This window comes from Syngnathus floridae, chromosome 9 (genome assembly GCF_059516105.1).
Source record: "Syngnathus floridae isolate MCC-2025c chromosome 9, RoL_Sflo_1.0, whole genome shotgun sequence".
Lineage (NCBI taxonomy): Eukaryota > Metazoa > Chordata > Actinopteri > Syngnathiformes > Syngnathidae > Syngnathus > Syngnathus floridae.
The window spans coordinates 1,099,510-1,126,348 of NC_142421.1; the positions used below are offsets into that span (position 1 = coordinate 1,099,510).

The 26,839-nt window shown below is 42.9% G+C and overlaps 1 protein-coding gene across 2 annotated transcripts in view; it reads right to left on the reverse strand.

Annotated features, from left to right (window-relative positions):
- Positions 1 to 196: 196 nt before the first annotated feature.
- Positions 197 to 26,839, reverse strand: part of inpp5a (inositol polyphosphate-5-phosphatase A) — a 76,369-nt gene continuing 49,726 nt past the window's right edge. The window contains exons 10-16 of one of the 2 annotated variants that reach the window (XM_088385898.1): positions 20,089 to 20,184; positions 19,668 to 19,742; positions 14,476 to 14,549; positions 5,994 to 6,105; positions 4,037 to 4,105; positions 2,898 to 2,934; positions 197 to 1,825 (exon numbers count right to left, since the gene is read on the reverse strand). In XM_088385898.1, the coding sequence (XP_088242024.1) occupies positions 1,776 to 1,825; positions 2,898 to 2,934; positions 4,037 to 4,105; positions 5,994 to 6,105; positions 14,476 to 14,549; positions 19,668 to 19,742; positions 20,089 to 20,184 (513 nt within the window). In that variant the 3' untranslated portion in view covers positions 197 to 1,775. Of the gene's footprint in view, positions 1,826 to 2,846; positions 2,935 to 4,036; positions 4,106 to 5,993; positions 6,106 to 14,475; positions 14,550 to 19,667; positions 19,743 to 20,088; positions 20,185 to 26,839 lie in introns of both variants that reach the window. The other variant, XM_088385899.1, reaches the window with a different exon arrangement.

Consider the following 26,839-nt stretch of genomic DNA (forward strand, 5'->3'; position numbering starts at 1 on the left):
AATGGAAAACAAAGAGGCTGATGAAACGTTTGAACAGATAAAGGCCTACGGCTACTGCGGCTTTGTTCTGAGTTGGAATGACTTCAGCAACACATATTAACAAAATAAAATAAAAAAACAATTGATTGAATTGATGATCAATTTAAGTGCAGATAGACATTATTGACTAGTTAAAAAAGGACAAGGAGGCATTGGGTGAGCTCTAATGTTTATTGCTTGGCAAGTGCATCACCTGTAGGCCATGAGGCGCTCCACAGGGGCTGGAATAAAATCTCTATTTGCTTTGATACTGTAAAATGGAGTGAAGGAAACTGCGGCTCATAGTCCCACAGTAAACTCACAACGAGCAGCGGGAACAAAAACAAGCATCACTTTGTTTTATCATTTCCCTACTTGTTTGCCTAACAACCCAAACGCACACGCACGCACGCGCACACACACACACACAAAAACACATTCTGCAGCAGGCATGAAATTATTTTCCACTTGCAGTGTTTTAAATGAAAACAAAAATCACAGAGGATCAATCTAACGACTTAACACGTGTAGTGTAATAAATTCAAACCATAAAAACAAAACAGGCATTCCCAGTCACGTATAAATGCTCTTTTTTTTTTTTGCACTGAAGACTGTTGCAGGCTACATGGAACGCAAATAAAAGCAAATTCTTTTACTTGGTCTTTTCTTGCATTTAGAGTTACTCTTTTTTTAAAAATAACCATTTTTTGGAACCATATCCTTATTTCCACACTTCATTTCTGTGTACTTGGCACCATAACAGCAGTAACAAAATTGACAAAAGGACACCCACTCCTACCTAAAATATTACATTCAGAACCATATTATTATTATGAAGTAGAAATAAATTAGAGTAAGAATGATAATAATGCAATAACGTGAGTGTGCTATATATGAAAATTTATACACTTTGCATGGTCTATGGCACTGCTTAAAAACATTCTTGGAGAGGAATAAATCACCGTGGTTGGACACTTTCTCATCATTACTCAAAGGTCATCGTGGCTGCAAGGATCTCCCAAACGCAAGATTTATAAATTATCTCTCTTTAAAAAGTACAGTATATAAAACAAGACTCAAATGATGTGGTCATGTATGGCAGCGAGGAGAAAAAAACACACACACACACACACCTTATATTTATATAGAGACGGCTGAAATGAACTGAAAAGTTCTTTCAAAGGAATAAGAGAAAAGCACTAAAACCAGCAACGAGCCTAATGTTATTCTGTCCAACGTACAAATTAACCTATTGAAATAGATAGAAGTCGTTTGCATTGCACTTTTTTTTCTTCTTAAAACTTCTTACACATAGACATAAAGGCAGAAAAAGAATGGCAATCATGTGTGGCACAACTGATTTTTCCATTAGAGTTTTGGCAACAATTAGGCCTGCCGTCCCATTCGTCCATCCTCTTCTATTTCTTTCTGTGAGGGGTGCTGGGGTGGGGGTGGGGGGGTTGCATGGCAACGGTGAGGTCAGCGATGTGTGACTTGTCTGGAGCCGGCCGGGGCCCTCACACCCTCGGGTGCTGGTCCACATTTTCAACAAGTGTTTTATGGAGAGGAAAAACGACGTGCTTTCAACTGAATGAGCTGTGGGGACGGCTGCTCAGCACTGCTGGAAAAGTTTGGATAGCTTCTTCTTCAGTGTATGCTTGTGCAAAGTGTGCGTGCGTGCGTGCGTGCGTGCGTGCGTGGATGTGTTTGCACGTGTGTGTGGTCAAATGTGTGTGTGTGTTCCTCTCCTTGTGTTCTCACAGAGGCGCTTCACAGAATATATTCTCCCCCCTTTGGCAACAATTTCCTGTGGGGCGGAAGACAGGATCCGTTTTTAAGTACAAGTAGAAATGTAACGGCGACATTTTTAAATGCACACCAAAGCTCAAGTTTGTGAGTAAACGTCTTAAAATGACTGCAGCATTTTAAGCAATTAGCAAACGTGATGTGTGAGCTCATACTATTTGGACAAAGGTTTTAGAACACATTTTATGATGAAGTCATCATCAGGTTTTTACCATGGACATTGTGAATAATGAAGTCTATGCGTTGAAATTGAAGGGCCCTATTTGGATCCAGAGTGGCAATGCATAGTTTGGAATGAAAGAATGCGAGAACCCTGACCTCAACACCCTCAAAGACCTCGGGATGAAATACAACAGACGTTGACTCTTAGTCCCCTATGAGTGTCCTCCGACCTCACACATGCTCTTAAAGTGGCAAAATAGGAACCATGCAAGTCCATCCATCCACTTGTATAGCGCTTGACCTCATTAGAGACCCGCACGGGAGCTGGAGCTGGAGCCATCCATTGGGCAAGAGACACCCTGGAATGGTCACCAGGCAATTGCGGGTGGTAGAAAAAAAGTTTCTCCTCATAACAAACCAAAATGTGCAATGTAATGCAATAACAAAGAACACTCTATAAATTTGGGAGGTGTATTATTAGGTGTGTGTGGACTAATATTGTTGATCATTTTTTGATAATGTGGTTCGTTGGTATGTCTGACATGAATTCAAGAAAGATGTGAAATTACATTGACATCATTTAGACACAGAGAATGAATGGAACTTTTCACACTCCACATCTTATAAATATTTTAGCTTGATGATTGCTAAAATACTCAGAGTTAGTGACTCAGTACAAATGGAAATTCAATTGAAAATCCAGACCCCCAAAGTCTTCATCACTCACAATTCCTATCGCACGTGTCCTAACACATTTGTCCATAGTACGGATTGAATCAAGACTCTTAAAGTGACCATGTGGGATTCACAAATCAAAAAATGATGAGTAAGTGTAAGAAATAAAAAGAAAGCATATTTACCACGACATCACTGCACCACACAACACTTGTGCTTATTTGCATTACGTTTACCTGCCCCCGGTGTTATTCGGAAGGACAGGAAGACAGGCTGCAAGGAGGGAGAGACAAATGGCAGTGAGAAGATGCCGAAAAGTCACATTCAGAAGAAAGCAGTTCCTGAACACTTGATTATTATTGCCCCGCTTGACAAGTGGAAGCTTTCGTGTGTCAGAGGTTAAACTCACATACCAGGCCGGTGTGTTTTGGTGCCTTCCCGCTAACAATGTGGGACATTTTTTAAACATAACCAGCTGTGATTTTAGCACCAGTGTGCGGCTGAGCGCTGAGGGCCGGTCGCAGTATGCGCTCGCTCGCCCGCCCGCTCGGGTCACCTCGCACACACACGTCAGCGCCTATGTCACAGTGAGTAAGCATGAAAGACCTGACTTAAGGCGCCTCTCATTCAGAGCCAGAGCCGCTCCGCTGTCTGACGCCGAGCACACTGAAGCCACACTGTTTAACATCAGGGGCCCCCCTCGTCCTCTGCAATACATTTGGGTCATAGATCTGAAAATGACTACTGAAGATCCTTGAAAGGAGTCACGGTGAAGCTGTCTATGCCATCCCAAGCCTTGCGCTATTACGGAAAACACAAGCGGCGGCATCATGTGCGCCTTCATGCAAACATGGCAGCTCGACCATCATACGTGTGATCTCATGTCACGTTCACTTCAGATCACAGAATTAGCATTTCTTTTTTTTTTTTGTCTTGTCAATATGAGTCCTTTCCATTTCATTTGTTTGTACATACAGCATATCCGGCTTCCAGTAAATGTACCGTATTTTTGTGCTAGTGTGACAACTCAGTTTCCCTCACAGCATCCAATCCATGAGTATGAGAAAAGAATGCTCTTTTTTGCAAATAAAGTAGGATAATATAATTTAAGTGTACAGGTACGTATTAATGATAATGTTGATGCTGCTCTTTTATTGGCGTATTAGACTTTGCAGGTGTACCTAATGTGGTCAGTGAGTACAAACACTTAATATTCAACAGATTTAAAATGTCTGAATCAAATTAACATAAGACTATAAAACATGGGAAGGATTACAAATACCTGTAGTAACCTATCAGTTCTGACAATGTGGAATTTCTCCCTCAACTTGGCAGCATTAAAGTCCTACACATAAAGCCACACAGTGTTTGGTACCTTGTGGTCCCCCATGCAGACATTGGCCCCGATGTTATCATAGACGACAGACTTCTCCTCATTTTCTGGCTGCAAATAAAAAGAAAACGATGAGTACAGCAAAGAACAAAGAGACAACAACATGCTTACGTGAATAGTCTGCAATTGCATAAGGTACGCCTGGTTCGTAATAAAATCAAAATTAAATATTAAATTAAAAGGAATATCATGAATAAAGACGTTTTTTAGAAAATGATTACACCTGCATTTCATATTGGCTTCAGATGTTCTAAAACACAGCAAATGTCTCACTTGTAGATTTTTTTTTATATTTGCTTGAACCTCTAGGGAGGACGTCACATGGTAATACAAAATTGCTGATTAAAAAAAAAAAAAAAAGTAAGTTAGCGCAACCCAATCTACTTTTTGCAAAAAGTTGCAAAACAACCTCTCTCACAGTTGTCGCCACTGAGGCGAAAACACCTTTTGAGATCCTCTTACCAACTTGTGCCCTGACCAGTGAAGAGAAATGAAACACAGAAGTCATTTATAAAGTGTGTGTTTTGCTTCTCAAAACGCCATGCACTGTCGCCGGAATCTCCAGCCCATCTGAGGGAATCGTGTTTCAATTTCACTTTGCGCACACAAAGAAGCTGTTACCCATGCAGACGTGTATCTGCAGACTGGAGAATAAATCACACTTGTCTGGTTGAACTAAAGAGTTTTTAAATAGCCATCATCCCGCCCCCACCACACACACACACACACACACACACACTCGTGCGTATGCATGCACACACACTCATTGTGACACGGTAAAGTGCACAAGCGGTTCAGAAGAAAAGAGACAGGGAGCTCGAGAATGAACCATAAAGCCAAATCCAAATTAACTTCAGGCCAATCCGACGGCGGAGCGGGGTCAGCACGCACAGAGGCGCCACCTCACGCTACCTTTTTCTCTGCACCGGCACCTCTCTATATGTCCCAAAGCCCGCGCATACATTCATCAAAGGCGCACTTGATCATTTACAAAGGCGGCATAAAATTGGGCATTTTCAGGCTGCGTAATCTTTAGACAGATAAACAAATTACCCGGGGCCCCTCCGGCGGAGGAGGAGCGCTCGCTCGTTCGCTCGCTCGGCTAAACATTCATTACCGTCGCTCGTGGAGCCGGTGCCGCCGCGCCGCGCAGCCAGCAGGCAACCTTTGGCGTGTTAGGGCTCGGCAAGCAGAAAATAACATGATGGCGAGTTAACCGACCGTGCCATGATAGATGACGCCACGCGCTGGCCTGTTTACAGGCCCATGTCTCAACAATCTGTAATGCTCAGAGCCGGGCAACGTGTGCTCAGTGAATCATCAGCCAATCTGCGGACACACTAACTGTCGTCATTAGCTTTCGCTCCACGGAAACACGGCAAACAGCCCAGGTGCGCCAACGCTTTTCTTCAACTTAGCGTTGTGCGCTTATTGTCGGTCAGCAAAGAGGAAAGGTCAGGAAGGAATTCCTCATTTGCGCTGAACAAAAGAAAGTCAAACTTCCTGAGCGGACCCCCGTTGAGGGTACATCTCGTTACACAGCTGAACGCGGCAATGTTTGGCTCTCCGCACCCAAATATGTGCTCAGAATCCAAGCGCTAGGATCAAAAATGCTTGCTTGCTAGTTCTCGTAGGTCACGCAAGCTTTTTATCTTGGCCTCTTTTTCATTGACATGATCATATAACAGGGCTGTTTTGCAAAGCATACAGTAAACAAATGAGTGAAGCAGGAGAGAACACAGTGCCTGCCTGAAGACACAAACTGTGGTTTTATGAACAAGATGAGGCCCCCAGGAACTCGATAGGCCTGATTTACTAAAGATCCCAATTTGCGGGCGTTAAACTGCGCGTTCACTCACTCGAACAGGTTGTGACGGCCATTAAATGGACAAAAACATCTTAAATGTCATTTGATGATAATCAGGAGGATGAAGCTGACCTTTAAGACGAGGTCTCTGGCAGATGAAGACATGAGGATTCGGTCACACCAGGCAGGGCATCTGGTGTTCATGTACTGCTTCCCCTGACTGCTGTCTTCACTGTATGGGTAGCTGGCAGACACAGTCAGTAACATTCATCACTCAGGTTTTGTTTCAATTGAATTTTGCAATCAAAACTTTCATTGATTGAAACAAATAATAATAGCTATGAAGAATCCATATCAACATGAATGCAAATACATCTCAACTGCCACCTGTAATCTAAATGTGAGATATGAAAGTGTTGAAAACAATGACATCTTCTGCTTTATAGCACAAAGTGATCCAAGTCATTTCAAGAAAACAACAGGAGGTCCATTAGCATGACTAGTCATCCGAGTAATCTCTTAAATCAACACATACGAACGGCTTAATCAAAGTAATATTTCTCTGCCAACTGCGCAGGTTGTGAGTGTGTGTTTGGCGGAGAGAAATGAGAGAAAGACAGAGGGAGGGAATGAGGTAAAGGCAGAATAATGGCGAGAATGAGAGCAATCTAGGCGGAGCTGGCTGGCTGGCTGGCTGGCTGGCTGGCTGGCTGGCCAGGGAAGACTCAGTTGCCGATATGTATGACTACATCCCTACACAGTCATCAAAAACAGATTAGGTGCGGCGGTGGCGGTGGCGGCAAATGGCCAATCGAGATTGCACGTGTCTCCAAACAGCATGGAATGATCACTTGATTTAAGCAGAAGGAGGTGCGGCGCGGCACGGCACGGCACAGGGCTGATAAAGATTTACATTGTGGAGAATTCAATTTGCCCGTTCGGCTCATCAAACGGCTTTAGATTTACACAGCGCCGATCCAATTTGTTTGCCGGCGCTCATCAGGGTGGAAGGGAAGGCTTACGTACTGTAATGCCAATCCAATTTGCTCCTTCGATAGCGTGTCTGCTAACTGTAACGGAACACAAAGTGACTGTTCTCTGCAAGCGGCGTTTTCTTATGTATATTAAAAAAAAGAAGTCATTTTCTTAAGAGCTGATTGATTGAAAATATTCAAAAGCGACTTACAATGCCATTCAGCAGTGATGGACAAAAAAGATGTCCCGATCTCATCAAAACTGAAGATAAAAATGTGCCTGTGTTAGTGTGCAATTTCAACAATCAGGCAATTGTAATTTTCAGTTTTTCATTTCAGAAGCACTTCATATAAATGTTGCATGCTGTGACCACCATGTGGACGATTCATTTTCCAATCAAATCAAAATTGCCGACCTTTATTGAGCCAAGGCAGAAACTTGAAGTTTGAAAAATGGCATCGCACAAATGTTAAAACAGTGATAATAGATGTTCTACAGTTATCGACCAATGAAAAAAGACACTTAAATAAATATTTTGTTTTTGAACAAATGAAGTGAAATGTGTTCATTTCCCGCGGCACACCTTAAGAGCTCTCACAATACACTGGTTGAGAATGGCCTCGATGGGGTTAAAACCAGGGCACAAACAGGGTCAACACACTCACACACACGTGCACACGCACGGGGCCGGCCGGCCGGCCGCCCCCCCACCAGGTGAGCAAACAGACCTGCGGGGCACAACTTAAAGAGTTTCCCTGCCTCCAATTAGCATCAATCGCACTTAAACCACAGGGGAGATGCATGATTTTTTTTTCGATGCTAATCCAAAGGCTAAAGGAGTGATCCGGATAAAAGACAGCATCAAGAATAGGATGAGTGAAACACCTCCAAGAGAGAGGGGATGAAGACGGATCAGACAGAAAGAGGCTACGGGAAGGTGGAAAAGAGCAAAATCTTCAAAGGACTTGAGGAGATGCTTGAATTCCGGGTGGCCTCCTGCTTCCTGAGGGAGGGAGGAAGGGAGGGAGGGAGGGAGGAAGGGAGGGAGGGATGGCGCTCTTCACAGTGAACAATCCTCCTATCAGTGCCCGACTCCATTACGGCTTTATTGACCAACAAGAAAGAGATTGAGAGAAGATGAGAGAAGTTTTCCTCCTCACTTCCTTCAAACCATAAACTTCCACCGGATAGCAATTAGCCACAACATTTTTTTATGACAACTGGCAGTTGTAAAAGATGATTATGAAAGTCTCACAATTGTGTGTGTGTGTGTGTGTGGACTTAAAGGCCGTTCCCCTTTTTCTGTTGGTTCCGAGCGCGATAACAAGCCTTAATGCAACAGCAAACAGCTGAACGCTGCGCTCTGGCCAAAGTGATGAACGTGTCCGATTAGTGACTTTACAAATTTATCACAGTGGGTAAACGGTCTGAGAGGGCCTGTGGGCTGGAGGCCATCAGTCCTATCAGACCCTTATTGCCCATAGCAAGACTAATTACAGTAATTAATTGTCCACGCTGATAACGTTGTGCACCTGCAGAGAAGCCGTGACGCAACTTGCACGCACACAAGAGAAGCGAAAAGACAATTTGGTAGGTACACTGCACGTTGAATGAGATCCAATAGAAGAGCAGGAAAAAAAAGTCTGATATTTTCATATGTTCTAAATTGTATTTTGCAGTGGTGTACAATCGCACCACATCATACTGAGCTGTCTCATTTTGCAACACAATATGAGTTATTATACCACCTGTTAAAAAAAGAGACCTTCAAAACTTATACATTCCTTTGAGTTTTCCAACATTTTTTCATTTCCGAAAAGCAGTGATTCATTTTCAATTGAATTCACCTGAGATTCTCTGAAAGTCAGAAATATATGTTAAAAAACATTGACAAACTCACCCAAGAATTTTTCTCTGGCGCAAAGAAAAGATGAAATACAGCACAGATTGACTTACAATTGTTTGAGTCAGTATCTTTAAGGTCAGTCGTGGTCAGGTCAACTCTTCAATTTACCATCCGACCGTATAAATGACGCATTGTTAGAACAATGAAATTTCCATCGGCAAACACGTAGAACTGCTCAAAGTTGAACTTCACAAAAAGATGAATATGATCTTCTGATCCCAGTTACAGTAAATTCTAGGCGAGGGCGGCTCAATTAAAGTCGAGCCCGGCTGACACCAGGCAAGGCAATTATCTTGTAGTCATTTGTAATAAGTGCCAGGTCTGCCCGAGAATAATAAACTCATTTGCAAAACACATCTTATTTAAGTAGACATTTCGATTTTCTGATTGGTTTGTTTGGCCATTTTTCGCGGCGCTGACCTATCATCTCCGATGATGCATGAGAGTATGGTCTCATATCCAGAGTGTGTAGAGCCCATCAAGAGCTCACTCATTCACGCTTGGTTTAGGGCTTAATGTTTGATTTGACTGCAGACGCATTACTCACATTTCCTTCAGCCTGCTTGTTTTCACACAGTAAAACCAGGCGGGGTGAGGTGAGGCGAGGCGAGGTGAGGCCCTACCTATTGGATTTGGCCCTACCTATTGACCAAGGGGGCGACGCACATATTGAATTTGCTACTTTTGAAAACATCAACAGCTAGACACAAGTTGTTTTCATTTGAATCCTACACCAGTCTGGATTGACTTTGATCTCCTAATAAAATAATGTTACCGAGACGAAACCAGAGAGGAAACGACTGGGAAGAATTTAGTTTCCGTATTTGTCATGACCGAACTGGCGAGCCGGGTACGAGTCTTTACGAATCCTTGAGAGCGGAAGGGCACACAAAGGCACGGCGAGACCTTGTCGATATTCGAAGGGCTTCTATCGGCTGAAACGTCAGAAAAAGCTCGGTTGCAAAGTTTGTTTGCGTTGTCAGGGGAGGCCTGGAAAAACACGAGCCGACATACACGTCGTGGCGGGCGCGCAAAAAGATCAGCCAAATGCTATCAATAAAGCAGGGTGTTTGCTTGGGTTTGTCGAGCTGGGAGCCTCGCAGGCACAACATTGGCACAGCGCAGTACAAACACAGTCAAATGCCATCGGTAGCTCATTGCTCACAGCTTGCTCGGCTTCAGCTACGACACGCGGAGCGTTTCGTTTCTCCACGGCCAGGGAAGAAGTCACAGATGGCCTCGATTCAATCGTCTCGAACAAAGATTGTTTTCAACAAAGCCCTCCCTTCACTGGCATCATCCCGGGCAATGACACATGACAGTGGACATTATTCAGCTATTATGGAGACAATGGTCCCTCACCAATTTCACAGGCTCTCTCGTAGTTAGAATGATGGATGCGCAGATGATTAGAAACAATGTTGGTGTTCAGGAGATCAGCTGTTATCCTTCACGAGCTACACACACAGCACCGCTTGAATGAAACATTTAGTTTGTTCTCCATAAATGGAGAGCGTGCATCTAAATCAGGACACAATGACTTGTTGGCAGAGAACAAAAAGCCTCTTTTACGCTGGAAGTAACAGAAGCCGTGGCGCAATCGGACAAACACGGCCACAAGCAAATGCACAAATAGATACGGGGTGGATGACATCACCCATGCAGCCATCAGAAGCGGAGGGGCTAGCTTCACAAGAAACTGCTTGGGTCTCAAAAATATTCTCATACTATGCTATGACAGCAGACCTTTTTTTTGTTGTTTTTGGAAAAGTTTCACATATGGGCTCGATGTTGGACCTGCAAAAATGGCTGAAAAGGCTTATAGTCAAAGTCAAAGTCAAAGTCAGCTTTATTGTCAATTTCTCCACATGCCAAAGACATAGGCATGCCAGGTTGGCATATTATGAAGAAACACTATTATTGTGCACTAATGCATTATCTTTATGGATGAAATTGAATTTCGGCTGTGAGATTCAAACATGGCATCTACCGTTTTAGAAAACGTGAGAGCAGCTTTCATGTATTTCAGCTGAAAACAGGCTTGCGTAAATTGCCACTTGAAAGAAATCTTCACTGCTCTGGAAATTGACTCTTTATTAGCGCACTTATTAGCAGTTGAGAAATTGGCGGAAGGCCACGTGTGCAATTATTCATATCTTTCTTGGAAATGGCCAAGGTGATTCTGCCTGAAATAGTGTCTTACTTCTACCCTTGTGCCTCGTCTCTAGGATTAGAGGAAAAAAAAAAGAAGCTAACATGGCCAGGTTGTTTCTAGGGGAGCTTTCAGTAAGCATCTAGCAAGTCACCTTTTGACCCCAGAGCAAGAGGTCTGCGCTTCTCTCTATCCATGTCTAGACTTGCAAAAAAAAAACCACATAACTTTGACTATTCTACTGGCTCTCTTGGCTTTGATTCCACATCACATCTAAAGCGCCTTAAGAGTGATGCAGCTTCATTAAAACATTGACAGTACTGATTTATGTCAGTACAGTTTGAGCATGAAAGGGAATTATTTCTATGTATTGGAAAATCATCTTCAGTGGCTTTTCTCTTTCTTGGAGGAAAAAGACCCATTGCTGTCATGTGTCTTTCTCCATGCTTCCTTTCAATTGACTTTGCTTCACTTTTATTTTCATTCCCTGAAATCACTCATGGTTTGCCAGCCACATGGGTAGACTCGTACTGTTGGTGGATGTCAGTCAAAATCTTTCTCAAAGGCCATTTCCACTAACCATGTTAGGGGGTGAATACATTCTTCTGTTGCGCTCTGACTGTCCACTGCATTCCCAACTGACGGCGGGCTCCCGATTTAATTTTTCCATTGATTTTGTGCAAAAAAGGAGCAAATAAATTGGATCAGAGGAATACTAAAAGCTTTCCACTAAATCAATCAAAATGCATGAATAAGTTTAAATATAAGTGATGCTGTGGTATGTTTTACGGGATATATAGATCAAATTTGCCCAATGTCGGACTGATCAAGGATGTTATTGGAATATACATCTACTGGATAGTGGCCTATGATGATGGAGGGCGCTGTATTTACAAAGTGATGTTTGTATGGTTGCCATACTGCAGAATATGGCCAGTGTACTGCTCCTCACAACTCAAGTGTCGGTCGGTGTGTGCTGGCGGCCCGGCCCGGCCCGGCCCGGCCCAGTGGCTGATCAGCGCATGGCAGCCCATTGGCTCCGGGGCCAGCTATGACAAGTTGAGGGTAAATTCCTCACCTCTGTGCTTGAGTACTTATACTTGTCAGCAACAACTTTGACAGACAATTTTTGAGAGTAAAAAAAACAACAAAAGTTTTGCACAAGAAAAATTGCTACAGACAAATATTTCTGGTGGGATAAAAGTTACAATTTGGATAAAAAGCATGGAAAGATGATTCGCTTGTCATATTCACGCCGGTTAGATCAATGAAACTAATGACGCATGTTGCATCCTTTTGGTTGCTGTGTTTTTCTGACAACATCCTCTCTAATCCCTCCGGCAAGACAAACAAACAGAATTGAGTTTGTGTCTGACATTCAACACATCTCAGACCCGCCCTGTCAACGGACCATCGTTTTTGTCTGATCCGTTTTTTTTGCTTGGCATAGGACTAAAGCGCCGCTCTTATAAATTCCTCACAATGCCTTAAGTTTGGCGCAAAATCACAAAAGTCAATTTGAATAACCATTTAAAAATAAAAGCTTCATTTAGTGAAAAGGCCAGAGATCATTTTTAACCATAGCAATAATAGTAAGTGCATCTGTGTAATCTTTCCATCTCACTTTGTGATTTCTACGCCAGCACAACACAACAGAGAAAATTCACTTGCAGATGAAATGTTTGTGAACAGAATTGATTTATAGATTTGAACAAAAGTGAGCCGTGTGTGTGTGTGTGTGAGGTTGTCTTCTGATGGCCGCCACTAAAAAGAGTAATTACTCCACAGATGGTGAGGGGCTGGTCTGGAGCAGACTATGTGATGGAGAACAATCATTGAGGCTTGATTGCTCAAGAAGCACAAGGCAGAGCTGACAGGAGGAGGGGTTCCGCAATGTGCCATGATCAGTGTCTATGTGTGTGTGTGTGTGCGTAGAAGAGAAATGGGAGGGGGGGGGGACTGTTTAAGTTTAACTAGGCCACTGCGACCCATTACGGGCCTTGACAATGATGTGGTTTGTTACACACACAGAGTAGATCAAATGAAATTTCATGTGCTGCTCCTGGGTTTCATCTATTTGATTCATCATCACCTCAAGCATGAGGAAATCATTTGTATTCCAACACGGCGGCGGCGGCACAGTCATGCCTCCCCGTGGAAAGATGATTAAGTATTATATGGATAGGTGCAAATGTCATCCTGTATAAAAGGACAATAAATCGGCATGTCACTTATGCAAAGTGATGTAAATGGGGCCCCTGATTAAGACACACAGTCATTTAAAAAACAGGGACCGGCAGAACCTTGACACACACCCACACCTACTGCGTCTCGGGCGGGCTCTCACACACACAGACGGTAGGTAACTCAATTTGAAATTCAACACTGAGTACTTCATACAACACATGGCTTTTGATAACGACTTCAAAATCTCTCTCCTCTCTGTCTCTCACACGCACACAGAGAATAAAATCCCCGTAGCCATGTGCCTGCCACCAGAGCAGTTTATCAAGTAATTATTGTTTGATTACAGCGTTTCATTATCTGCGCTGATTGAGTCACAAGCAACGGCAAAGGTCAAGCGCCATTAACGCGCTGCTCCCGAAACATATTTCCACGCCGACAGCGTATTTGCCCTCCTTCCCTCCCTCCCTCCCTCCCTCCCTCCCTCCCTCCCTCCCTCCCTCCCTCCCTCCCTCCCTCCCTCCCTCCCTCTCCTTCTGAAAGGGCTAATTGCAAATGCATTTGTTTGAGGAAAGAAGAGAGGAGACCGCATGCTCCCAGTCCCACTGAGACGCAGCAATATTAATCCCGTAAAAAAGGAAGTGACACAAATTCAGACATGCGCGCCCACATTGAAAGATGTTTAGGCCAATTGATGATTAATCCATTAACTGCCATAAAACCGTTTTGGAAAAATGACTCATTGTTTTTATGTTAGATAAGTTAGATGGAAAAATGACTCATTGGTTTTGTGTTAGATAACAAGTTAGATGGCATAGTGGTCAACATTTTAACTATGATTGATGAATTATTATTTCGGGCAGATAAAATAACATTTTCAGGCTTTACTTTTTGTCATTATAGCCAACATTTTACGACAGGACATAAACAAATCTGTACTACTACTGCAACTGCAGTAACTCATTGTATACAAAGTTTCAAAGTATAGCACAGACTCAATTTGTATTCAGTTTTGCTCAATATGATTTTACTGTGTACGTTGCACACCTTATTTGTAAAATACATGTTTGACATGACAAGATGCATGCAGTGGGAAATTGCATTTTTCATCACATTTTGTTGCCTGATCTTAATAAAAATGATTACGCTGCCAATTGTAAAGCAAAACAAAACATGACCTATGTTTTGGCTTATATAATGCAGTAGATTTATCATGACAAAGAAAAATTTGGGGGGAATTTTGTTTAATGTTTGGCGTGAATTTTAATTGAATAAAAAAGGTTGCAGCTCAAATTGTTTACTGTAAATATAAGTAAGCTGATAAGTTTGTACAAGAAAAAAGAAAAAGTATAGTACAGTGTTGAATGAATATCCATTATGTGTGTGTTTGCGCGTACCTGGGTGGGAAGGATATTTCCAATTCATGCAGTCGATCCTTGAACACTGACAGTTCTTTGTCGTACTCTAAAAGCTGTGGAGGTAAAAAAACAAACACAAAACAATTGAAAGGGTGCAGGGAGACACAAGCAGTTCAATTCTATTTTGCAGCTACTCCAAACCTTCAAATGAACAACACAACCCTAATCTACTCTATGTGTCAACATTAAAAATTGGGCTTTGGAAAGCTGCTAGGTGTTCACAGACAGACAGGCAATGACAACTTACATTTTATCTTTGACAGCTTTTCTGATAGAAGAGCTGCACTGACACAAACTACTCAATAACAGCAAAATCCAATAGTGACTACTTTGATTGATTACTATCCATCCATTATCGCTATGGCTTCTCCCGCGCAGGGTCGCTGAGACATGGGGCCTATGGCGTGAGGCGGGCGGGGCACAATTGCCCAGCTGACAGATAGCGGCGCACTCTCAATCATACGTCTGGACCGTATTTACTGTGGAACAAACTCTCCGCGGAAAAGCCAAAGCTGAGCTTTCAACCTGAGGAGGCTTTTTTCGTTGTGAGGCAACTTCTGTCCAATTCATTAAACCGAGAGCAGCCTTTAGTTCAGCTTGGGGTGTGGAAAATACTTCTCAAACTCACAAATCAGCACAAAAACATTTGATATTATAAAATAAAAACTATTAAAAAAAAATTAAAAAATAATGGGAACTATAGCTGCAATTATAGGGAAAAATACTCATTGTTTTTGTCGCGTTCAGGGTTCGTCATTTATATTTATTTTGGTACTGCTGGACAGAAGAAGGAAAGTCAAACAGCCTTTAGACAATGGTAGTTTACCTTTCTTTGTAACACAACACCAAACAAGCAAAAACCTTTACTAAAAACTAAATTAAAATGAAGCCTTTTTGAAAATAAATAAATAAAAATAACAGACCTAGTCCAAATACTAACTCAAACTAACTGACATAACACTACCAAAGTCAAAACAAAATAAAAACTAACATATTGAAAAATCCCAAACTATTATCACCCTGAGCCACACCAATTGATGCAAAAAACCTTTTTCCACTGCCGTCTTTGTTTTAAAAGAATCAAATGTATTCTCAAAGTCTGTTTCTTTTAAATGCATACTTTCAATCAGTTGTGAACGGATTCATGTCAACAACAGCATCTAACTGTTTTGAATTCTGTAAAACACTTACAAATTGTTGATGCATGAATGGTGCAATACAAATAAACATGCCTTGCCTAGTAGTAGTCAATACAGTTGTAAATAATAATAACACTAATGAACATTCACAACAACAATAATAACAACACAAAATTGCAATAACCGTTAAAAAGAACAGCAATAAAAATTGAATAACACTTTCTCAACACGGGCAATATCTGTCAGTCTGTGTGTGTGTGTGTTGCCCTGTCTGACAAGGGGCTTCTCTGGCCACAGTGCCAGTCCATCTCCACACTCTTCATTAATCATGTCTCCTCACCCAGCTGTACTCACTGGCTAGAGTGTACACACACACGTCCCCCAATTTACCCCCTTTCACAAAAGCCATAAATCATTAGTGAAAAGTGCAATTAGTGGCTTCTTGTATACATTAATTATCTGGGAGATGAACAGGTAGCTATGGCACCTGCATGACTGCTTCCCTGAGGGACTGACAGCGATGTTCTCTTAGCAACCCTTGGAGGGCCCGGCCCGGCTCGGCTCGGCTCGGGCCGGGCCTTTTTCCTTTCAAAACATCCTCTTGGATGTGGGACGCTTGGTTTGACTGCAAAACGGGCCGTGCTACATTTTCCACAGCGGGGAACAACGACAGTCTGTCCATCCCGCGATGAGAAGCATTTGACGCAAAGCGGACAGGCGAGTGGACATTAATGACATTACATTGGTGTATTACACACGGCGCTACGTTGACGCGTACAAGATGAAATAGCAACAGAGATGACATGGCTTCTATTGGAGAGGAAAGTGGGAACAAGGCTTGTAATATGAGAGGAACAATTGCCTGGCCTGACAGATTTCTGCCGTCGACTCAAATGGTCGCCGAGTTGACACGTAAGCGCGAGTCGGATGTCTTGGCGCTGTGTGTTAGTATTTGTGATTATGTGTCAGCCATGTAGAACAGTGGCCATTACTTGCAGCCAGCGGGGCCCTCCCGGTCGGAGTCTCTGCGGTTCAAGAGGGCAGATGCGACGCATTCATCAAACTCACGCTGCCGGGGTCATAGGAGAGACTCACACACTGTGGATGAGGGATGGCAGAGGAGACGATGGGATGGGATGGGATGCAAGCCCACGCTCCACTGTCCACCCTGTGCCACCATCCATCCATCCACAGCACGCGCGAGTGTCAAAACAATCAAAATGTTGTTGCCGCGCACACTATTATCATTACAAGAGCTAATAAAATAAAATTCAAATAATAAGGCACACATTCACAGCAGTGTAATGAAAAGGTCTTTTTTTTTTGGGTTCAAGGCACATTAAGGCAAACAAAGCAGTCCGGCAAATGAATTAAAATTTAAGTCAACTTCAGTTTGATGTGCTTTAATCAAAACAACCAATGCTGTTAAAATAAAGAATAAAAAAAATAGTATTTGTAACTGTTACTGTCAATTTGATCTTCATACCAACTGCAAGCTTGTGAATGACAACAAAAATGATATTTCTGGGGATCAATTAAGGATCTAATCTAATTGAATCTAATGGACTTTCTAATCTTAATACGTAGCATTTTACATCTACATTCTGTTCGGTGGTCACATTAGACGTATCATTAATATTAATGTGAGATTGAGGCTTGGACACTGATTGAGGTAAATGGGGTATAATACAAATACTTTAAGTGGGTGGAAGAGTTGATACAGCAGATGAGTGGCATATGGCCGTGTGTGCTCGCCATCTCTTCTAAGTGAATGTTGAGTAATTCATTCAGGTGAGCGGACAAGACCGCACGCCAGAATTTCACACTACATTTAATCCCAGGTCAATTAAGCATAATGCTCTGCCGCTGCAGCGGCGGCGGCGGCGGCAGCGGGTGACTGCTTTAAAAATCAGCTTATATTGGTTCAAGGCCTCTTGACATTATAAAGCCAACAGTAGTTTGTCAAGCAGAAATGACCTTGGGAGTTGTGGAGGAGGTGATGCCGGATGATGCAGTACAATATCACACAGGGGGGAGATGAAGAAGTGTCTAGGGTAAAAACTAGCCTGTCAAGAGCTGGAATTTCTGACTTTGCTTGGATGAAAAATCTGATCCTAAATCAGAGAGGCGGCTGATGGTTGAGGCCGGAAGTTGAGGGCTAGGGGAAAAAAAAAAAAGGGGGGGGGGGGGAATGTGAGGCGGTGGGCCCCCAACTGTCCCTCTGTCGGCATACTTGTCGGCCACCTGTAATTGTGCTTTGATTTAAATCTTGTCAAATATCCTCTGTGACAACACCTGCTGCCGTTAAAAGCCATCAATAAATGTTGAGGTGAAAGGTCATTTAATTTGATTTTTACACCTCATACTTGGCTTTCATTGCAAGGGCAATATTTTTCCTTCTTTTTATGGGACCTTCATTATTTGGTGTGGAAAAGCCATAAAGGGAGTGACAGAGAGGTGGCCGATTGGTACCGAGCGGGAGGGAGGGAGCCAGGGAGGGAGGAGAGCACACCAAACAAAGCTGCACTGCTGAACTTTCATTTCCACCATAAGTGAATTAGGTGCTAAAGAAGTTAGACGCATGTCAGGAAAAGGACACCAAGTCCGCAATTTGGCTTAACGCACGGAAGGAAATGCCTTTGAGTAACTTTTCAAATCTTGAAGATCAGATTAAAGTACATGAGGTCTTTTCCACATGTACTGACAGCAAATGATTGATTTCACTCGGATAGTCAGCTTTCATTTATCATAGCTTCTCCATTGCTATTTGGGAGTTATCTTTAGAAATATTTGTATCATATTTATATCTTTTTTCAACATCTTTATATATTTTTCTTTTTGCTTGGAACCTTTCTCTCTCTCTGCACTTGAGAGTAATATGCTGCTGGCGTAAGAAAAAAAAAAGAGGCTAGGTCAGACGACAGCAAGGTTCATCACTTACTACCACCGCCCCCCCATCTGCCGACGCTACACTGATAAAGTTACAATAAAGAGATTCTGAAACACAATCAATGGGCACGGATGTGTGTGTAGAAACTATGCGGGGACTGTACACAACACAAACATGAAAAAAACACACACACGCACGCACGTGCACACAGTTCCATCTCTCCACTGGAGCAGAGCCCCGCCGTGCCCCTTGACGCCACAAGAGCCCGGAAAATTTAATCTTCCCAAATACTCATCAGGGCTCTCCATCGTCCCGCCATGACAGCGCCGGGGATAATTAATTATACAATTTCGATGGGGATATCGACTAAACAAACCTATTAATCATAGCAAAAGTCAATAGGCATGGACACATTCAATCATGTCCCAGCCAATGATTACTCCTCTCAAAATACAATAATTATTTTTAAGCGCTGCCTCGAATTAAATTTCTGTCAAGCTGGTACAAGTCTCACAGTTGATGAAGGGCGCAATGATTTTTTTTTTTCTTCCCCTTTCCAACTGGAGGAGGGATATTTATCCATTTGGAAAGGTAGTTTGTTTTATAAGGATCATAACATGGTGTGTTTAACCAGACCATCAGATTATCTCTGAAGCCCCTATTATGTCGTCTATCTTGTCTGACTTGGCCGAGGAGGAGGAGGGAAGAGCAGCTCGGATTCGTCTACTTAGAAATTGAATTGTTTCTACGTGCTATAAGATACATAAATTAAAAAAAAAAAATCCTATTTGATCCACAGTACATTTTTAATATAAACACTTGGACATGGACAATCAAATGGAACCCAATGACATATTCTGTCCCTTCAAATATAATTGAACGCATAACACCTACAATAAGAAAAACAACAACAACCAATTTCTCATTTGCCATACACTACAACAAAAAGAGATGCTCTTAAATTGTCCTGAAAATCAATGTGAAACGTGATCAACAGCAGCCATAGTAGCCATTATACTTTGGGGAGAGAAAGTCTACATGGTCAATAAAAGAAATTAAAGCTGTAATAAGTGACTTGGAATGAAGAAATGATGGAGAGTGGATGAATATACAAAAGGTTAGGAGGCATTCGGGTGACTTACCGAGGTCCCATTGTTTTCCCGGAAAACGTCTTGGTTGACATAACTAAAAAGCTTCTTTTCAAGCTGAAGGACGACCTGAATGGGTGGCAAGAGAGAGATGGACCTCTGATTAATACCATTACTAATGGGACCAGCACTTAGTAATTAGAGCTCTAATGAAGAGCGCTGGGCGCTGGCTGCAGTGTTGCGCACTTCATTTTACACGCGTCTATATTATCAAATCACACTCAACGTAGCAATGAAAACATGCTTGTATTGCCAAATAAGTTGGATCGCGTACAATTTATTTGAACCACATTTCTGTTGAGTCAAGTATTTCTCCATGCAACTTTCTACAGGTTTACCTTGCTGAAGTCAAAGCTTACATTCATTTTAATTGAACCGAATAGTGACATGATGACGCATCTCGAGTCTGTCTTACCTTTCTGTCATTATCACTTTCCCTAAATATTAGCTTGTGCACTTCATTGGTGTCCGTGGTCCTTACTGTCTGCATGGTGGCGGTGGAACACAGAGTCTGAAAGGGAAAAAGGAAGAGATAAGACAATCTGCTTATTCTTATTCTGGACAACTAAATACCGTCACTGTCATTCCCTGTGTAACCTTTGTTGTGTGCTGCCAAACAATGACGGCAACACAAAGCATTGGAATGATTTGAAAGAACCATATGATCACCTCACTGTCCTTTCGGGACCAATGTCGTGACACCATGCACTGTGTATATGGTTAAATTCCCCTTTGTGGACTCTTTTAACAATTAGTTCAACATTGGACCATCTGTGTTTGAAGACAGTTGAATGAGGTAATCCCCGAGCCAGTGGTTCCCATAGCACACAACACACACTGGATGAGCTGATTGCAATTCAAAGCACAGATTAGATAATCGGGTCAAACTAATATAGCCAACAGAAAAAGCCCTTTGAACTGAAAGGGCCCAAATTAGGCTGCTTTTGGCCAGGAAGAAATGGCACACTAAAGAAGCCCAACTGTCGAGAAGAGGAATAAGCGTCGACTCGATTTCGCCACCGCCGCGTCCGTCTCGGACTAAACCGCAACTGCACATTTGTAAATCCCTGACAAATAGCTCCATCTTCCACTTATTTAGCCAATCCAAATGCAGGGTCAATATGGTCACCTGGCAGTGAAATGCTAATGCTCTTAAGTGCGCTTAAGCAGCTTTGTGCAATGAATAGGCCAAAGAAGGCACTAGTGAGAGGGCAAAGAGATACTTTCTCAGTCCAAAAGTCATTGTTCCTTACGTTCATGGAAAATCATCTTTTTCAATTCAGAAGAATTTGTCACTGAGCACTAGAAAATACAGCATTCACTTTTTTCCTTTTTGAACATATGAAAAATAACAGTCATTATTTCCTAATTAGGCAAGAATTGAATTGACATATTCTAATTAATATAACTGTGGCTTATTTGGTGTGTAAAATGAAAATTAAAAAAAAGACCTGTAACACAGGCATGCTATCTTATTTCAATAATTCAGTTTGTTGGTTGCTTGAGTGCAAAACTATGAAGATATATGCAACAATAGTAGCGATATAGTAGATGGTGGCAGCAAATAGGAACGCACCTGCCACAGCTCCCCCTTCTCTAAGACAATCTTTGCCCGGTGCTCCCTTTTCCAGGGTCTGGCACTGTTATTTCATTCATTCATTTTAAACTGATCATCGCATTCAAAAGCACACGCAACGTAGACACGCTTTGATCGATCCTGAGAAGTGATATTAGCAAAGGAAGGGAGGATATCTTCAGTCATTTGGCCATTTGATCAGATCCTGCAAAGTGACTTGGCATTACATTGCTGCATTATGTGTCACAGGTCAACAATGAGTGTTTGTCGAGGGCCAGAAGCCGGGGGAGGGACGGGATGGGATGGGATGGGAGCTTGCCGAGAAAGGCGCTGGCTTTATGCATCAATGGAGTATAATCTCATGACTGTCGGAGGAGGAAGCGGCTGTTTAAAGGAGCTCTCTATTCCAGCTGCTCCTTTTAGTGGAGAGGTTAAAGCAATCTGCCCCACTTCAAAGACCAAAGACCCACACACACACACACACACACCCAAGCCTTCTGTCTCGGGTCCTTCCAGCAGATGGAGGTGAACCACTATGCCAAACTTAAACACTGAGAAACCCAACCCACATTTGACCATGTCAATCGTAGGGGGGTTTAAAAACATATCATATTTGGCCAATGTGCAGCCACGTGAAATGGATTTATTTTTTGTACAAAAGAGCCACACTGCCTGTTGCAAGTTGAATTAGTATTCTAATTTGTGTTCCTTATTCATTCATCCCCTTTGAGGGAGGGCCACGCATATTGTAGCGTGCTCGGTGATTCTTTTGTGAACAGCTGTTACATTAAACTACCCCCTGGGGACATATCATTTTAACTTAATTTAATTGAATACTATTAATATACTGTGGTTAATCTCTCTCACACACACGTGCTCGAAACTCATTGTAATTCTTTCCAATAGGTTAAAAAAAAAAAAAATCAAACTGGCCTACGCTCACGACTGCTTTAGTATGTATGAAGTGTCGATGGTCAATGTGTTGCGCAACTCGCATTAGTTCTCAGACTACTATGACTTTCTTAGAAGACTTTGTGTTCCCCCTTTAGCAGCAATGTTTTTCCTCTGCATTCTCTGCATAAATGATAATTTATGATTTCCAATCCAAAAATAAATCATGATTGATAAGTGTTTGACAGCATTGTCTTCATTGTCTGCTACCAAATAAAAGCAGTAGTAGCACTGCTTGTTTGTCATCAAAGTCAAGTTTGTTTTTCAAACTGTTATTCAAATGTTTCTTAACAACATGCACGAAGAGTTAAAACCCATTTTAGAATGGGGAAAAGCTTTGCCCCGGGCTGGATTCATTCAAATGTCGTACTTTTCATTTACTAATTTGAAATTCAAAGTAATCTGCGGTCAAGCATGAAAGGATTGATGGTATAAATATTTCTGAAATGTTTAATACAAGTAGAATGAAATAAATCTAATAACGGATTCATCTTCTTGATTTCTCTTTTTCAAGTCGAAATGATTAAGAAAGGAGTATTATTCAATTTACTTACAAATCATCTTATGGAATTTTGCGATTGCAGAAGGGGAGACTAGATGAGCGGACAAGGTTCCTATTTGTCAACAAGCGCAGTGGCATTGTCAGAATCCGGCATTCTTTCCGTTGCCAGCTAAGTAAACGCGTGCCAGCCACGCTGGCATGTTCAACCAAAATAGCTTAGCACCCGATCACTTTTCCTCCGTTGGCCGTCGTTCATCATAGCAATTGTGCATGCGTGATTGCTATGTCTGCCCAAGTGGTGCGTCTCAACAAATTTGGCCTTCTACTTTACAGCCAGCTATTACACCCAAAAGCCAGTAAATCAGTGGTGACTCTCCCCACCCAATGTGACTGGACACAAGCCAGAGTCATCCACTCTTGCCTCCCCTGGCTGGCCAATTTAATGCTTCCAAACAAAGATTAATCACTGACAAACAGAACAGGATTGGGATTCAAAATGGAGGTGAGGTGAGAGTGGACACATTATCAAGAGCAAAGATAGCCTGTGCGTGACCCGGCCGCCATCAACTGTTGAGCCGACATCCTTAACGGCAAGTGAAGCAGAAACTCTCGACTCTTCCTGTCAATCCGCCGGACTGCGTCATTGTGAGTTTTGTTAGCGATGCTTGCGCCCTAGGAGGTCTTCTGAGCTGCCACGCCCTCGTCAAAAAAAACACTCTGGAGATGTAAAAGGCTATGCGAGATGGCGATAATGTGCCCTATTTATCTTGTGCATTATAACATCTGGGAAACTTCTCTAAAAACAATGGCGAGCATTGAGGGCTGCCATTTGGGTTTTACCTCCAGAAACCAGCCAAAAGCATTTGTCCTCTTGGAATAGATAATAGACAGGCCACAAATCATTCAAGACAACAGGACCGAGCTCGGGGTTTGTGAGTGTGTGTGTGTGAGAGAGAGAGAGAGAGAAAACCAATGTATGTCTATGTTTGGTGTGTGTGTGTGTGTGTGTTCCCCCCTGGTATTTAACTTCTCTGCTGGCCCATTCTGCAGGGCCCCGCAGGACAAATTGCCCAGCATGGATGTCTTTGAGAGGCAGTGCAGCGCGCAGAGAAAGAGACAGGGCTGAAACACAGGGAACAGGCCCATAAAAATTCATCACTTTGACCCCGACGACCTCCTGCAACCGAGGAGGGGGTGTTCACGCACACACACACACACTCACGTAAAAACGCACGAGCCAACCAAACTTATACTCAACGTTACAAACCACTATTGGGGAACATACTCCAAACGCTCTTGGGTTAACCCCGTCCAATAAGATAAGTGAAATTCCCAAATGTGGAAAGCTTCTCCTTCAGACATTCATAGCGCCAAACACAATAGGCATGGAAAAGCTTTTCCATGCAGGAAAAGACCACCAGATGCTTCATTGTGACTCTGTCTCTGTGTAAAGTAGTAGCAGTAAAAGGAGGGTGGGTTCTTCTTCTGTGGCGCATTAGCCCCAGTAAGAGGAGGTCATTGTCTCAAAGCTGGCCGGGGCTCTTGACACATTACGGCCACCTGTACAAAGAAAAGCTAATGAGGGATTTTCATTGGAGATACCTCCCCTGCCCCTTCTTGTCAGCATTTTGAAACCAACCGCGGCAGATGTCGCCAAGACTGTTTAACGTAGCCGATTCTTTTGACCTCTCTATAATGCCATACATACATGCACAGATTACTCAATTGCCCCCATCACGGAGCAATGCGCTTAGCTGCGGTTCTGAAAGCAAGCCGTCAGAAATGCCATTTATGGTTGTTTTTTTAAGAGAACATTTGTCCAGTTAATGAGAAAACAAATTCAGGTCCAACTGTGCCATGGCCATTGAATCTCATTTAAATATAGCCAACAGACTCACTATTGATGGAGTATAAACACTTACTAAGCACTTAAAAAACATTGCACTCATTTAATTTACCTATCCCACCATAGCTCTAGTTAGGAATCAATTAAAGGAAACAGATAGTGAGGTAATCTGTTGCTGCTGAGTCAATTACTGGATATCGAAGAGGCACTCAGTGATTAGTGATTATCCAATAAGAATGCAGAGTCCTGTGGGTTCATTACTCGGGCGTTCCACAAAGAATGAGATGGAACAAATACTGAAAGAAAAGGAAGGGGGAAAAGTTTCATACGGAGCAGCTAGCCAGACAAATGATTCCTTCTTCTGTCTATTCAGCAGTGATTTTACAAGATTTGTCTGTTGCTTCCCACAATTCCCAGCCGATTTCATACAGGCAGGTGACCGAGCAGCTTTTTTTTAGCGAGGCAAAGACCCCAGTGAGGCATAAAAAGCCACCCCCCCCCGTTCACACAAAGAACATTGATTCATTGGAGCACCACCCTTTAATTTGTTTGCATCATTTCATCTTAATGATGGGCTGAGAGAGGTGTAATTCAGCCCAGGGAAAGGGAAAGAGGAAGGTAGTGGGAGAAGGGTGGGCTGTTGACACCCCGCCCGCCCGCCGCAGAGCCAGCGCTAGGCAACCATCTAGTGGGTGGGCTTTGTGATACATTTTACCAATTTTTCATGCCCATCCCTCTTGATGTGACCCCACTCAGGGCCTTTTATGCCGCTGACAGCTCTGCGCAGGAAAACATGCTGCCGCTCTGATAGCATGAAATCGGGAACAAAGACCCCCAGGGAGAGGAGAAGGGGGCCGCTGAGGCCCACTGTGCTCCGGTCCCGCCTGGCTCTGGCCACAAACAGATGTTAGGCCAGCCCCGACTCTCTCAGACCCCCCCAGCCCCCCAAAAAAGGAGGCCCTTTAGGATAAATGGGCCTGAAATGCATTGTTTTGGGCACCCACTAAGACAAAAATGGGAGCCGATTGCGAAAAGGGCCGGTCAATATGTCCATCACTGATAAATCACACGGGGAGGACTAAGAGCCCATGAATTCTAATGTGGCCCTTAATGGGCACTCTTAAATATGATGGGATAGTTGCGAGCAGGTGTGAGTGGAGCTTAGTAACTTAATGTCAGTGGGCAGAGCTGTTTAAAAGCTCACCGTGCCAACACGGACTTTACGGCAGCAAAACAATGCGAAGCGCCACTGATGAAGATGACATTGAGTACACACCAAGTTGATAGGACGATCAATTCTAGCTTGGCAATAAAAGACAATTTATTCATTACTCATCACGCTCCTCTCGCACTTTGCAAAGGCTTGAATTCAAGCCATTAAAAGAGCATGAGCTAAAGGTTTTGCTCAAGTGAATAGGAATTGGGACGGACTTGTTGAGTGAGCAGCCATGTGTAGCCAGCCTCTCTTTTACACACTGCTTCTTTGCATATGCATAGAGCAAAGTCAAATCTTTACAATGCAAAGGGGATGGATGGATGGATGCTATGTGCACAACCCCCCACAGTCAATACATTATTTGGCCAGCATCTCCAAATTTCACGATTGGAAAAAACGGTGGTTGAAATATTTGCAAACAAATACAAGAGGCGGTACGGCAACCTTGAACCAAAAGCTTAAAAAGAGGAAGACTTGAGACCAAATGCAGCTTGAACCGGGGTTTATTGAAGGGAAAGGGAGTTGGAAGGGAGGCAGGAAGGTGGGGAACCTAAGACACAGACAGGATAGACACTCACGGCCAGTAAACAGACAGACACATCGACCGACCGACCGACAGACGGAAGTTCACTTGGACAAGGATACAATTCTGGCCATGAGCCTCCGGACAAGACCTGGGGGAAACCAGACGACAAAAACACACGGCACAGACAGGAACACAAAACAACAGTACTCACCGAACAGGAGGAACACACGGCCAGGGTTTAAATACATGAGGTAACGAGAGGAAGCAGGTGACAGACATGACCGTAACGAAAGGGGTGTGGCTGAGGGAAGTTGCCGGCCGAGCACTTAGGTTATATTTGTTTATTATTATTGCATCTTATTATTGCAGGGCAATTCCAAATGTTTTGCCCAATATGTAATGATTCAGATTTTTTTTTTTTTTATATATATATCAATGTGAACAGTACATGCACAAAATCGATGAACTCAGACCTTCATAAGGGCCCTTCTTTACGTACATGTGCACCCTGCGTCGTATTGCTTCATTCTCAAACAAGTTGTCTTTGTT